The following is a 16,068-nucleotide window of genomic DNA, read 5'->3' on the forward strand; positions in this document are numbered from 1 at the left end:
TTTTTTCAAGGATATATCCATAAAATTTGTGTTTCTGATAGGAATAAAAAGTAATTTTTATTTTTGTCTTTTTTTTTTTTTTTGGTGACAGAGAAGTAAAACTATCAGAGTCCTTTTAAAAATGAGGAAAAGAAAAATTCTGGGCTGTGTTAGGTGCTGGTTTCTTCTTGTCTCTCTGAGCATGTGACTTCAAAAAAAGTTAAATCACACTTATGCCACTACGATGATTAGTACTATTTTTTTTTTTTTAGATGATAAAAAAAGAAAATATCCAATAGACATAAAAACAGTCAAAAGTTTTTTTACCGCAGGTCAATTTTTGCCCCCCACCCCAAAAGATACAAAATGAACATATAATTGGGATGGTAACTCCATTGGCTATTCCAATTTACCCATCTGCTTGTCCCCCACACAGGTTTAAGGGGAACAGCAGTAGGTTTTCTTAGTAATATAATCATGGTAACTAGCTGTGCTCATGGCAGTTTATTTGAGGTCCACTGATCCTTCTGACACATGTAGGGAAGCAGGGCTATGCTTCTCCAACTGCCCACATCTGAACACATTCAGCTACCATGGAAACTACGAAGGAAGGAAAAATATATTTATTCCAAGATTCATTTACTGGGATTTTAAAGCGCCCTTTCTTCCATAGAGCCCCAGAGTGGTGGCAATGTGCTAGGGGCTGCTGTGTTTCCCAGCATGTGCTCCCATCCTCTGAGGATCCTGAGAAGGATAGTGGATTGGTCCTGGAGCCCTCATGAAAGGAGGGGGTGGTCCCATTGGGTGGAACATGTGTGGCCCAAAACCTGTACACGGGAAAGAATAAAGTGGTTAAGACTTGTTGTTCCCTTGGCAACTTTTCATACCTGTCTTCCTAAGATCAAAACCACCTACATATAAATCAAGGCTGACATGGGCTTAAGTAAATGTCACTCCATCAGACTTGCTTAGGGAACATCTACCTGTATTATATCCTTGATTTTAAAACGTTTCCCCTCAGCCCAGAATAATCCTCAGGATCCAGGGCTTCTGCTAGCATGTTATGTCAACCTCTGTTATGTATCAAACATGCCAAATTCTACGAAACAAGACTCAGTGAGGATGTGGGAAGTAAGGAAGAAATCAGGCCAATGGCAAGACCCTGTCATCATTAACTTCAATGCTTGACACCAGGATGGAAGGTGTTCAGAAACCACTTTCTTTAAAGATATGTGCTCTCTGCCATTGAATTGGCCACCTGTGATTTCCTTACACTATTCATACTGTCACCACATTTACTAGAGTAGGATGCTATACAAAGTGTGAGTCTTCTAAACTGTTTATTACTTCCTCTGACAAGATAAAGATGTTGAGCCAAAATGTAACTAAATTACACAACCAAGTATGCTGTTTATTCAGTTGTCAGTCTTTTTTTAGAACAGACTTCCTAGTTCAGAACAGAGAACAAATTGGTGGTAGATCACTATCCTGATCACACATATATTTAGATTTACAGAAAACTAGTGCTTTTCCTCTCCTTGGCAGACTAGGAAAATAATGAAATATTAGAAATCTCAACTTATCAGTTTTATCTATAAACTTCTTCAGGGAAAATGCAAAGGATTTAGCTGTCTTAGACATGGGGGTGAGGTGTAGGACTTTCACAAGAACTTCTCTGGAAGAAAGAAGAAAGTTACCTGGGGGAGGGGGTGGGGCAATCCCTGGCGGTGGTGGTAGGGCAATGTTCACCACAGCTGGAGGACCACTTGGGGGAAGGTTGAAGTAGTTGGCAGAGGCTTCTTCTTCTGCTGCAGGAGGAGGAGGAAGAGCTAGAGAAGAGAAAACGGGCAACACTTAGAAGGGAGGACAACCAGCAACACTGTTTCTATCACTTTTAAACCCAGGCCTTTCTAGAAGTGACAGCCACTGCAGGAGACACACATGCTTCTCGTCTAATAGAGGAACATGGGGCAACTGAGCTTTGTTGGTCAGGACAAGTCTGCACTCACCTCCTGGCAGTCCTGGAACAGGCTCCAGCTTGATCCCAGAGTCTGTGGTTCCGTCCTTCTCTTTCTCCTTTCCTCTGGCTGCCTGGGATCTGGGAGATATGCATGCACACAGGACATCAGCACTTTGTCCCACCTTCGCTCATACCTCTGCTTGTCATGTTCCCCGGTCAAATGGAGTTCCTTCACTCCTTGCCTCCTCTTCATCAAGCAGTCTTCCCATAAATACCAAAGTGCAGAGTAGATAAGAGCAATGGTTTTGAAGGCAGAAAGATCTGGGTTCAAAACTTGCTAGAACCGTTGTCAGTACTAGAAGAGGCAACATATATGTTTGGCAAAGTGCTTAGCATGCAAGAAGAGCTGCTGATATTAGCTACCTCCTCCCTGGTTCCAAGCTAGAAGTAAGTCCTCCCTTTGAACTTAAAATTTAGAGCATTTTACCTGTGTCTCTTACACAGTTACCTGTGTCTTTCTTATGTAATCATCACTTTCAAGCTTAAAACAGCTATTCTTCTGTTTTATCTTCTCCCCCAAGCAATCAGTCTCTGAAGTAGAATCTAGGTCTAATTTTATTATAAACCCTTGAATCTATCTTTTATGCCTGGGCATTATACTTAGTCTACAAATGCTGGTCAAAAAAACATGAACCTTCAAAGAGTCATATTATTAACAGCAAAACCCTAAATACATTTCCAAAGCAGAACTCTTCCAACATCCATGGGAATCAGACAGAGAATGACCTTCTTAAGATCTTTCTAAAGACACTGTTGATTTAAGCCTATTTACCAAAAGCTTACTACTTTCCAAATAATGAAACAATTTACTAAAAGTTTCAATAAAGCTGGGCACAGTGGCGCATGCCTGTAATCCCAGCGACTTGGGAGGCTCAGGCAGGAGGATCACAAGTAGTTCAAAGCCAGCCTTAGCAACGCAGTGAGACTCTGTCCCTAAATAAAATATAAAAAAGGGCTCGGGATGTGGCTCAGTGGGGTTAAGGACCCAGGTTCAATTCCTAGTACCAAAAAAAAAAGGTCTCAATAAATTTTAAAATAGTCTTATTCTTACCTTCCCCATTTCACATTGAGTCTGCGGCCATTGACAATCAACTTATTAAAGGACTTCTCAGCAGCCACTTCTGCAGCCTGCCTTGTGGCAAACTGGATGAAAGCACACTGTTGTCTCTGCACAACAGTGATTGTTCGGATCTCTCCGAACTGGTAGAAATGATTTCTGAAGGGACACAGGCAGAAAGAGAAAGGTCAACAACACAGACATGCACACATGACTGACAATGGATATGAAATCTTTCTCTGACTCACCACTAGGCAGGTGGGCCCCATGGTTATGTACCTAACTACTTGCAGTTATTTCCCCCCATATCTAGCCCTACTGTACGTGCTGCTTACTTACATGGGAGAAAAAAGAATAAGCAGGGGTTCTCAAACATCTCAGTGTTGTTCCCACAGAAGAAAGAGGGCTCTATAGGTTCCTTAAGGACCCTATGTCCTACATAAGATGTTGGCAAAGTACAGTGCTCATTGCCCATGAGCCAAGAATTTTTTTTTTTTTTTTAATTTAAAGTTGAAAGGAAAAAAAAAAAAAAAAAAAAGGAAGAGAGAAAGACTGTATGTGGCCCACAAAGCCTAAAAATATTCACTCTCTAGCCTTTCACAGAAAGTCTGCCAACCCCTGGGAATTATGCAGCTCACTAAGATTAGGGTTTAATGGAGACAGGCTACCAAGGGCAGGTTATAAACTTACAGGAGTTTCTTCTCCACTTTATCTCTTTGGAAGAGGTAATTTCCATTACTATCTGCCCAGATGTCTCATCTAGCCAAGCATAATACAAGCCAAAAATAACACAAATTTATCAAATACCAGTCTCTCTTAAAAAGCCAACAATTTAAACCATAAAAGTTTTAGAATCACAAAGCTCTCCCTCCCCTACATAACTGATCATACTTGGAAGTGTGCCATTCTTAAATTATTAGCATATGCAAGCATGGATAAGCACTCCTGATGAACATTACAAATTCCTCTGGCATCATAAAAGACAATTTTATAAAAATTCGAGTCAGCATGATACTAACTATAGAACAGCTAAAAAAAAAATGTACTTTATATAGATCATGCTTGTGTTTTTGCAAATGAATTATTCCAAGGCAGTTAAAAGCAAAAAAGTTCTTAAAATTATACCCACAAACCTGAGATCTGTCTCAGTAATGGTATCGCCCAGTCCACCAACATATAATGTGGTGATAGTTTTATCCTCTGGTGGGTCCAGACGAGGCATTGTTGAAGCCCGCTTTAGAAGCTTATCTGCTACAGGGTCATTGATTCCATAATACCGGTCTTTAATATTCTGATCAGCAAGGGGGTCATCTGGATCTGTAGGCTTCTCATGTCTATGAGAAAAGAGCAATGCATAAAGGTGAAAAAATACTGATACTACCCAATAGAAGCTACATAGTAAAATCCTATGCCTTTTGAACTAGAAACCAGGGCCATAACAAAATATAATTATCAAAACAGCTGATACCAAGGGTTTTAGTATATCATAGTCTTTCCCAGTCTCCTAAAATCCATTTAAATGGCCATTTAGGGTATCAAACTTTGCTTATAAATACTCTTGGCACAATTCACCCTAAAACAAAAAGGGACATGTGATCACCCGTTTCTATGTCAATTGTTCTTAACATTTATTTGAAGTCCTGCATTCCACTGAAAATCTGAAGAAAACTAGGAACCTAGCCCCAGAAAAATGGCTTTATTTTTGGGGGGGGTGGAGTTAACCAAACTCAAGTTAAGAACTCCTAATCCAGATGCTTGGCAGTCTTGACTGGAATATACACACTTGTTAGAAGTCTGGCCTTGTTCTGACTTCCATTCCACATTGAGATTTAGGCCATTTATATGACAGTGAGGATTCACTTCTTATGCAGAAACTCAGGGTTATATCTATTTTACATGGCATAGCCATTTAGTTTCCCAAGGTTTAGTCATAAGTAAAACAAACAATTTAATCAAGCTCTTCTAAATCAGGTTCTATGATCTGAGATAAGAATATACTAGCTGTATGAGCTTTAAGTTTTGAAGTACAAATTCATTCTCCAAAAGCAAATACTGAAAGTTTGGCTCAGCTCTTGCCTGTATGGACACTCTTCTCCTCTTTTACACTCTCCTTTCACCCAGAAGGAGCAAATGTGGGGCCGATTCCTTTTGTAATAGGGTGTGGTTCGGGCCAATTTGAGCAGCATGTCACTAGTGGATGTGGCTTTCCCGAGCATGCCAACTGGCCGTGTTCCATCAGAGTTAGAAATCTACATGGGGATGACAAATTTGTAGATTGTCAATTAATCAGGATTTTAATCAAATACAAAAGCACATCACTCAAGAAGGCCCAGGCTCAATCCCCAGCACTACAAAAACAAATAAACCCTGCCACCCCAATATATCAATAAAGTGCCAGCATACTTCTCTTTCCATATTTTGTGTGTAGTACTCTTTGTTGACATCTGACTTTGGCATGTCATCTTTAAAAGACAATCCTGCATCACGAACCTGGATGGGCAGGCCTGATACAAAGAAATGGAGGAAAAAAACCTCAAATATATTTAAAAACATGTCAATACTAAATACACAGAATAAAAATCACCCTTCCTTTCTCTTTGTCCTACTTAGTATTAGACACTTTACTATATATTTCTTTTCAAATTCTTCAGCACCATCAGATTACTACTGCTACACAGCATTCCAAAGAACTATCTAAATTCCTAAGCTGCCATAAAATTTGATGGAGTGAATATTTTAGAAAATCTTTTTTTGTTGTTGTTACCAGGGATTGAACCCAGGGGTGCTTAACCACTGAGCCACACACACAGTCCTTACTATGTTTTATTTTGAGACAGGTTTTGCCAAGTTGCTGAGGCTCGCTTTGATCTTGTGCTCCCCCTGCCTCAGCCTCCCAGGTCACTAGGATTATAGGCATGTGCCATCATGCCCAGCATTAGAAAATCTTTTAAATAAACAAACTTGGATTATAGTCAGATTTGACCTGAAAATTAATATATCTAAATTTTATTAACACAATTTATTTAATGTAACTGTAAATTGGTTTACTTCTAGGCTGATCTTAAAGATCCTACAGATAGTCACAGACATAAGGGTCATTGTACTTCAGGACCAGGATTCTACTTAACATATAAATAATATTAAACAACATGTGGCCAGGAATCTGGTTAGCAGAGTCCTTTCTGAATTTAACATACGTTAATACTTATGCATTTTCCTTTCCCCTTTTATTTTACTATATAGAATTCCTGTCAGCAAATTTCTTTTTTCTTTTTTTGGGGGGGGGGCCAGGAATTGAACAGGACACTTGACCACTGAGCCACATCCCCAGCCCCCCCTTTTTTTCTTTTGTATTATATTTAGAGACAGGGTCTCACTGAATTGCTTAGTGCCTCACTGTTGCTGAGGTTGGCTTTGAACTCATGATCCTCCTGCCTGAGCCTCCAGAGCCGCTGGGATTACAGGATGTGCCACTGCACCCAGTGGGCAAATTGCTATTTTTAATAAGTTTCCTACAGTTTAAAAGAAAAAAATCATTCCAAAGCAGCTGCTTGGAAACAATAAAAATATAGTATTTTGGTCCTAACAACACAGTTGAGACAAAAGTCTAAAGCACAATTAGCCTATGAGCTTCTGATTGGGATTGTAGGAAATAAGCTTTGGCTTGAGAAAAAAGCTGAAGGCCAAGAATTTCCTATTATAGGATCAATGCCTTTTACCTCACCTTGACTACAGAGATGGAGGTATAGATTAGTTCTGTTTATTTCTTAGCTGTTCCTCAAGATCCTACTATATTGTTCAGGACTCTAGAGTGGCTTAATTATGATTCTATTCCTGGGAAAAGTAGACAACAGACATTCCAAAGTGGGATCAGAACCAGAGACAAGGAGAGAAGTAGGGGACAAGTTTGTTGTTTAGGGCACATGTACAATTACAGATCCACTGGACATGGCAAACATACCATATTCTAGGTCTAAGAGGCAGGTCTGACAGACATTCTTCAATTTACTGCAGGTTTGGCACACTTCAGTCTTCTTGAAGCGCATGCGGACCCCAGGACACCAGCGAAACACTGTGAATGGCCTGGCACAGATCTGAACACAAACAATAGCCACAGAGTGTTACTGCTCTTGACCTGGACAATCAACCCAGGAGATATTAAAAAAATGGAGAATTCCAGAAAGAATTCCCGAATCTAGGGTTTAGAAGAGACCTTAGCAAACACCTGTTTAAATGCCAACTGTTTCAATAAAATTTACAGCATCCTTTGCCAGTAGTTAAAAAAATTCATATAGTACAGAAACAAAATATTTAAATAGTCAAAAGTCTCCCCACCCTAGAGGTGAGCACCATTAATAATCTGACCCTGGCCAGGGATGTGGCTTAGTGGTAGAGTGCTTGCCTAGCATAAGCAAGGCCCTGGGTTCAATTTCAAATACCACAAAACAAAGAAGTCAAATAATCTGACCCTTAATCTTTCTGAGAGAGGAGGAAGTAGGGAATATCACATAATTAATTGAGAATCTTTTGACAGCTATGACTTTCCTTCTCAGCTAAAATGCTCACGTGCACAGTCATAACAACACTTACTGTACAAACTTCAGTCATTCAAAGACTATTCACCATCACTACATTAAGAATCTATACATTAGAGATCACTTTTCTTATCTCCTACACTAAACAGTTACCAGCCAATGAATATATCAAGTGATATATGAAAGTTAGAGAGCACTGACTTTTATGATTAGAATGTAAAGTCTAATTTTATAGAGAAAAAGGAAAGAAAAAGAAATCATTACTTCTTAACAGACATACTTACTTTGCATTCTTTTCCATACTTTTCTTTGGTCTGAAATAGAGAAAGAAAGAAAGAAAATAACTAGTTATAGGAAGGAAAAAACAAAACAAAACAAACAAAAAAACAGACATCTACTCTTCCACTATATACAACCCAAGAAATGTGTCTGGAGACCTCTGGCATCCTAAAGGGGGGGAAACAAAACCAAACTAAATAACCCTTTTTGGGGGGTAAGGAAGAGGAAATATTCTAACAACAAACTATGAGTTATTCTCTCTCAAGAGTCTATGGGGCTGGGGATATAGCTCAACTGGTAGAGTGCTTGCCTTGTAAGCATAAGGCCCTGGGTTCAATCCCCAGCACTGTAAAAAAAAAAAAAAAAAAAGAGTCTATGGATCTAATGCCAGGTAAGTGTCTTTGCACAGCCATAACTCCTAGGTTAACTTCTGGCTCCCAGGAACTAATGATTTCCACAGTTCCTATAACAGGATACAGCCATGGGAACAAAGACAAATAATCTGACCAAACCTTTTACAAAGTTTGGTCAGAAGAGAATTAGTCTAGAGGCATCCTAAGCTGATGACTTGTATAGAGAGTAAAGCTTCTGTTCCCATAAGCTATTTAAACACCTTGAACATACAACATATAAATATCTGAGACTAATCACAATAACAGAGCTTCAACTTAATCACTGTTGCTCTTTTACCCTTGGTTTTAAGAACAGAGTGTCTCCTACACTAAAAAGACTACCAAGTACAGTGGCTAAGAGACATATGACTTAGGAGTCAGGAACTTGTCTAATCCTGGTTCTCCTCCTAACTTGCTAAGGTCCTTGAAGTCAGAATATTTGAATTTAAATCCCAGTTCCACTCCTTACTTGCCATATGAGAAGACATAAACTCTCTCTTGGTCTATGGTCAATAGACCAATTTCCTAGGTAAATGCACAACAAATATTAGTCGTGGACTCTTCCATTACAGGGTCATTGCTAAAGCCCTAAGTGAGAGAAAGGATGACAGTCCTTTGCAAATTATCCTGCACTCTGGGTTAGTAAGAAAGCATCATTTCTTCTGACGGTAAGGGAAACACTTTACAGTGTATGTTCAAGTACAATATTGACAGAACATGTGCAATACTCCCGTTTCACACTCGAAATTACTCACCATTCGGATATATGGGTTTTCTCCCAGACATGTCTGGCATAGAATGGGGAAGTCCTGGTGAAAATGCGAAATATGGATGAGAATCAAGCTCCAAAGACCTTGCCACCTCAGTCACACTCGTGGGGGTGGGGGAGGGCGGGGAGCGAGAGCCGGGAGGAAAAGGCAGGGCAGGAACCCGAGGTCCAGCACGGGCCGGGTCGCGGGAGGGGGCGCTGTGTGCACTTCCGGCAGGCAGCGGGAGAAGAGAAAAAGGGCTGGAAAAGGTTGGAGGGGGCAGGGATGTAAAGGCGGGTGGTCCCGGGACCCTAGCTAAGTCCCCTCCCTCCAAGCCGCAGGAGGGCCGCGCTCAAGCATCCAGCTCCCGCCGAGTTAGGCCGCAGCGCGGGCTCCTCCCTGGAGCTCCGTCGGCCGAGCCGCAGCCTCAGTCTGTCCGCCTGGACGAGACCCGGCTTCGTCGCCTCCTGCCGTTCTCCTCCGGCGGGTACACTCACCGCATCCTCCCAGTTCTGCCTGTTGTAGGTGTTGGAACCCAGAGAGGTCGCCATCTTGAGAGCGTCCAGAGGCAGCAGTAGCTTCCGAGTCAGGAAAGCGGACCGCCACAATCCCGTCAGGCCCGGGGCTGGCGCCCGGCTGTCGACGTCTTATTTACGCGCCTAGTGCCTCCCTCGGGGCGGAGCCTTGTGCGTCGTGACGTCGCTTCTCTTGGAACGTTCGCTTAATAGTTGAGGTTCTTGTGTCCTACTCTCTGACGCTTCCTTCGCGTGGCCTACTTGGGATAAAACCGCGAGTACAGGCCCAAGAGTGAATAAATGATGAATGAGGGGCTGGGGCCGGGATTAGAACAGCGTTAGCCGCCACCGAGCGCTAATTATGCCAAACGCTGGGTGAACGTCGTGCGGTGCCAGTCTCGTTTAATTCTCACAATAACCTCTCTGTAGGGTTGCCAGTTTTAGCAAACAAATACAGAACGTCTGATTAAGTCGAATTTCAGATAAAGAATCCTTTTTCTTTCAGTGTAAATACGTTTGACACATATTTTATACTAAAGTTGGTTTCATTTTTTTAAATCCGCAAATCACAGTTGACGAGGCGTCCTGTAGTATGTCGATTCCTCTTTTATGGAGAAGGAAACAGATTTAGGGAGATTGAGTAACTTGTTCTTGGTTGTGGAGCTAAAACGGCGAAACCGCAACTTCAAAGGCATTAGTACTATTTTTCCAACTTCTGACACGGGAAAGGCCTTAGGATCAATACATACATTATTTTTTCCTTTTTGGAATGACTCAACAGTTCTGCCAATATTTTATGATCTTCAAGCCATTCTAGTGTCACTTTTATTAAACTAGTAAGTTTAAATTACTTCATTTTTCTAAAAAAATCGTTTATTTGAAGTAGGATTTACATTCGGTAAGGTTTTACCTTTTTGTACAGTTATGAATTTTTACATACATTCACCACAAATACAGAATCGTTCCATCATCCCCAAAGAGTTCTTTTGTGCCCATAGAAAATGTTACTTACTCCTGCACTCAGCACAGAGCAACCATCCTATATGGGGTTGCATCCTGATAAATCCATTATCTGGAATTTGGTGGTCAATCTATTCAGGAACTGAGGTTTTGTTTTTTTTTTTTTGTTTGTTTGTTTTTGAGCTATATCCCCAGTCCTTTTTATTTTGAAATAGGGCCATGCTACGTTGCTGATACTGACCTCCAACCTGGGATCCTCCTACTTCAGCCTCTCAGTGCCTGGGATTTGGGTTTCATTGCTGTGGTTGCTTCTAGTGTCACAGATTTCACATCCTCTAGCATTATTTTTTTGCTTTAGGTTGGGGCTGTAGAACTTTTCTGAAAGTTTATCCTGGAGCATATAGGCTCAGAGAGGACTGTTTCCTTCTGTGCCTTTGCCCATCCCCCAGCAACTGGTGTTTGTTACTAGCTGCTGGCTAGGCTGTTAGTGAAGGAGGGATAAAGGGGTTCTCTGTTCTAATTCAATTCGGCTTCAGTCTTTTGGGCTTTAGGAATGACTTCTTTCTCAGTTTTCCTTCTTCTCTTCCCTCTAGCAGTTAAACTCTTATTTGTGTCTGTTATGGTAGGGGAGAGTTTCTGTCCTTTCCACAGACCTTTATTGGGCTGTCTCTCCCTCTGGAGATAGGATGCATAATCCTTGTTTACCATAAAGGTGACTTCTTTGTGAGATTGCCCCCATTCTTTCTTCAATATGTATATACTTTACTACATAAACCTCTGTCTATGCCTCTGGGTGTGTATGGGTGGGACCTTTTAATGGTATTGATAATCTGGGGAGACAGGATTTTCTGTTCCTCCATCAGTGGCTTAGGGCTTTCACGCCGGATGAGGGAAGGGCCCGGGCAGGGAGCAAAGTTTTATAACCTTTCCCACTTGCAACCCTCCTGCAGCTCTCCAAACCAAGCAAGACTCTAGAGCTCCCACTGTGCCCATTTTTCTCATGAACACCTGGTGGAGGGTTTAGAAAGAGCCTGTGAGTGTGCACAAGCTAGCTCCCTTCTTGTTTTGGGCTCAAAGATGTTATACTATCATGTACCCTGTATTTGACCTTTAGTAGTTCTTTAATATTTTAGTTGATTTCCTCTTACCTGCTTGTACGTGGGTCAACACTTCTCCCATATCTGCCACAGGTGAAGCAGTCTACCTGACTCTCTCTCCTTTGAGGGCTCTGTCTCTCCTTGGAATTCAGGTTGTTTGCTGTGCCACATTATTTCTGATAGATCCAAGAACAGTTATGATTTTGTCACCGGTTCACTTTTTGGTTTTGGGTGGGGGTGGGATTTTTTACAGATGTCTACATGATAGGTAGAACTTCTGCAGAACTCTGGAGTCAACCAGCTTTTATTTATATTTATTTTAAGAGGATTATTCTGCAAATGGAAAGTTAGCATCACATGCTTAGTTGTGGTCTTAAAAACAAGTACAATAACAACGAAACAGTGTTATTTAGCAAGTGCTATTGTTGACTTTGAAAGCCTCTATCCAGAAGTCTGTTATAAAAAAAAAAAAAACAAGGAAGTATTAGATGTTACAAACATAATAGTATGGACACTTTACTGTTAGATGTCACAAACATACAAACCTAATAGCACTGGTATTTTTTCCCTTGATTTAACCACAAATGGGGTGGTAGCATAACAAGAAAGAAAAAATTTTTCCACCATTTGATTTCCATATTATTTATTACTTTCATTTAACACTTTAAGTCGCTACTTTTGTGCAGGTATTACATAGTGTGAAATATGCTTTAATATATTATTAACATCTTGACCACCAGAAATTGTGTCACTCAGTGATAGGGTTAAGTCTGAGAAATGCATTGCCATGTAGTTTTATTATTGTGTAAATATCATAGTGTGTACCTTACACAAAGATGGCTATAATCTCATTATATCTCATTATATTTCTTATGGGACCACTGTCATACATATGGTTCATTGTTAACTGAAAACGTCATGTGGCATATGACTGAATTGCCATTCAGCAAGCAACTTAGCTTGAGTTTTGGAGTTTGCTGTAGGCTGCCCTTTGAGTAGAGTGTAGGAGAAACTGACAAAGGGACCTGGGTTTGGCTTGTAGGGAGTCTGTAATCCAGTAAATGAGCTAGGCACATATAAAATCCTACATGCAAGGAAGAAAGAGGTACCTGCCTTTGAGAAGTACAGTGTTGTGAATTAAGACCACATTTAGGCCAGGTGTGGTGGTGCACAATGTAATCCCAGTGACTCAGGAGGCTGGGGTAGGAGCATCACACGTTTGAAACTAGCCTTAGCAACTTAGAGAGACCCAGTCTAAATGATGAATGAATGAATGAATGAATGAATGAATAGGGGTAGGGATGTAGCTCAGTGGTAAAGCACACCTGGGCTCAATTTCCAGAAGCAAAAACAAACAAAAAACAACCACATTTAGGTGAGAGCAAGAGAAGTAATCCTAACGGTTAAGAGAGAGGGAAGAGTATCCTAAGTAGTACCAGAAGAAGGAAGCACAAAGTAAGAAGCCCTTTGGCTTCTTTTTTTTTTGTACTGGGGATTGAACCCAGGGGTGCCTAACCACTGAGCCATATCCCCAGTCCATTTTAAATATTTTATCTTGGGACAGGGTCTCACTAAGTTGCTGAGATTGGCTTTAAACTCATGATCCTCCTGCCTTAGCCTCTCAGGCCACTAGGATTATAGGCATGTGCCACTGTGGCTGGCCTTTTGGCTTTTTTTTTTTTTTTTTTTTTCTTGGTATCAAGGATTGAACCCAGGGGCACCCGACCACTGAGCCACATTCCCCAGCCCTATTTTGTATTTTATTTAGAGACAGGGTCTCAATGAGTTGCTCAGTGCCTTGCTTTTGCTGAGGTTGGCTTTTAACTCAAGATCCTCCTGCCTCTGTTGGGATTACAGGCGTGTACCCCCGTGCCCTGCACCCTCTGGCTTTTGACAAAAGACTCTTTGTGTGTGCGTGTGTGTGTGTATATATATATATATATATATATATATATACATACATACATATTTGTGTATATATTTTAAATGATAATATTTACTAAAAAGAAATGAGCTATCAAGTCATGGAAACATGGAAAAAACTTAATGCATACTACTAAGCAAAAGAAGCCAGTCTGAGAAGACTGCATACTGTGATTCCAACTATGACATTCTGGAAAAGGCAAAAATTATGGAAACAGTAAAAAGATTTATGGTTGGGATGTGAGAGGGATGAACAGGCAGAGAACAGAGAGGATGGTACTATAATAGTGGGTATATATCACATACCTTTGCCTAAACCTGCAAACTGTGCAACATGAATGAACTCTAAACTACGGGCTGTGGGTGACCATGGTGTGTCAAGGAAGGCTCATCAGGTTTTTTTTTTTTTTTTTAATTGGTTTATTATAATTATATATAACAGTGGGATTCATTGTGACTTTCATATGTGCACATGACATAATTTGGTCAATTTCATTCCCCAGTACCTCCTCTTTCCCACCCTTCCTTCCTCTCCTTGGCCCACCTTTTTTCATTCCTATTTTCATGAGACACCCTCCCCCCATTTTTTTTCTCTAGCTTCCATATATGAGAGAAAATATTTGACCCTTGGCTTTCTGAGTCTGGCTTATTTTGTCTAACATAATGCTCTCAAGTTCCACCCATTTTGCTGCAAATGACAATTTTGTTCTTTATGATTGAATCAAACTCCATTATGTGTATAGACCACATTTTATCTATTTATCTGTTGATGGACACCTAGGATGGTTTCACAATTTGGCTACTGTAAATTGTGCTGCTATAAGCACAGGTGTATGTGCATGTATCACTATTGTGTGCAGACTTTAATTTCTTTGGATAAATACGAAAGAATGGTGTTGCTGGGTCCTATGGTGTCTTCATTTCTAGTCTTTTTTTTAAATTATTCATTTTTCATATGGTGCTGGGGATCAAACCCAGCACCTCACACCTGCTAGGCAAGTGCTCTACCACTGAGCTACAAAACCAGCCCCTTTCATTTCTAGTCTTGAGGAACCTCACTATTGATCTCCATAGTGGCTATCCTAATTTACAATCTCCCCAATGGTGTATAAGTATTCCTTTCCCCTGACATTCTTGCCAGCATTTTATTTGTATTCTTGATAATGCTGTTCTAAGTGGAGTGAATTTAAATCTCAGTGTTGTTTTCATTTGCATTTCCTGTTGAACATTTTTTTTTTATTTGTTGACCATTTATATTTCTTCTTTGGAGAAGTGACTGTTTAGTTTATTTACCCATTTGTTGATTAGGTTGTTGTTTTGGTGTTCTGTTTTTTTGAGATCTTTGTGTATTCTTAATATTAATCTTATCGGAAGAAGAGCTGGCAAAGATTTTCTGCCATTCTGCTGGCTCTCTCTCCACACTCGTTTCCTTTTTAATTTGATGCCATCCTGCTTATTAATTTTTGGTATTATTTCCTGAGCCTTAGGAGTCCTATCAAGGGAAATTATTTGCCTGTGCCTATGTGTTGGGAGCGTCGACCCTATATTTTCTTCTAGCAGTTGCAAAGTTTCTGGTCTAATTCCTAGGTCTTGGATTCATTTTCAGATTTTTGAGCAGGGTTAGAGATAGGGATATAGTTCCATTCTTCTACCTATGGATATCCATTTTACCTAGCACTATTTGTTAATTAGGCTATCTTTTCTCTGGTGTTTTTGGTGCCTTTGTCAAGGATCAGATGTCTGTGTCTGTTTGTCTCTGTGTCTTCTATTCCATTGGTTCACATGGTATTCTAGTATCATGGTGTTTTTGTTACTATAACTCTATTGTTTAATGAGATCAGGTATTGTGATACCTCCAGCCTTGTTCTTTTTGCTCAAAATTGCTTTGGCTATTTAGAGTCTTTTATTCTTCCACATGAATTTTAAGAGTGTTTTCTTGTCATTGATATCTTAATGAGAATGACATTGAATCTGTAGACCACTTTTGGTAATATGGCCATTTTAGTATTAATTATGCCTCTCCAAGAATGCAAGATCTTTCTGTCTTCCATCTTCCTCAGTTTCTTCAGTGTTTATAGTCTTCATTGTAGAGGTTTATCACCTGCTAGGTTAGATTTATTCTTAGGTATTATGGTTTAAATTTGAGGTGCCCTTCAGAAGTTCCTGCACTGATGCAGGTTAAATGACTTGATTCCGAAAGCTGTAACCTAATCAATCAGTGGATTAATGCATTTGATTGATTAATAATTTGAAAGGACTACTGTACTGGGTGGTAACTGCAGGCAGGTGGAGCATGGCTGGAGGAAGGTCTCTGGGGACATGCCCTTAGGGTTATCTTTTTCCTTTGGCTCCTGCCCCCCTCTCTTTGCTTCCTAGATGCCATGAGCTGAGTAACTTTTTTTTACCATACCCATCTGCATAATGTTCTGCCTCATTCTGGCTCAGAGCAATGGAGTCAACCAACCATGGACTGGACCTCTGAAACCATGAACAAAAATAAACTTTTCCTACTCTAAGTTGTTATTGTTGGGTATTTTGATCACAGCAATGAAAAGCTAACAC

At 40.4% G+C, this 16,068-nt stretch overlaps 1 protein-coding gene across 1 annotated transcript; it reads right to left on the reverse strand.

Annotated features, from left to right (window-relative positions):
• Positions 1 to 54: 54 nt before the first annotated feature.
• On the reverse strand, positions 55 to 9,662 carry Rbm22 (RNA binding motif protein 22). The gene is made up of 11 exons (XM_047555721.1): positions 9,509 to 9,662; positions 9,018 to 9,071; positions 7,876 to 7,905; positions 7,018 to 7,150; positions 5,460 to 5,560; positions 5,133 to 5,305; positions 4,190 to 4,390; positions 3,051 to 3,215; positions 1,989 to 2,077; positions 1,677 to 1,808; positions 55 to 806 (listed from the first exon to the last, which is right to left on the reverse strand). Exons 1-11 carry the CDS (start codon positions 9,560 to 9,562, stop codon positions 676 to 678), a joined length of 1,263 nt encoding a protein of 420 aa, XP_047411677.1. The 5' UTR covers positions 9,563 to 9,662; the 3' UTR covers positions 55 to 675.
• Positions 9,663 to 16,068: the final 6,406 nt, after the last annotated feature.

This window comes from Sciurus carolinensis, chromosome 6 (genome assembly GCF_902686445.1).
Source record: "Sciurus carolinensis chromosome 6, mSciCar1.2, whole genome shotgun sequence".
NCBI lineage: Eukaryota > Metazoa > Chordata > Mammalia > Rodentia > Sciuridae > Sciurus > Sciurus carolinensis.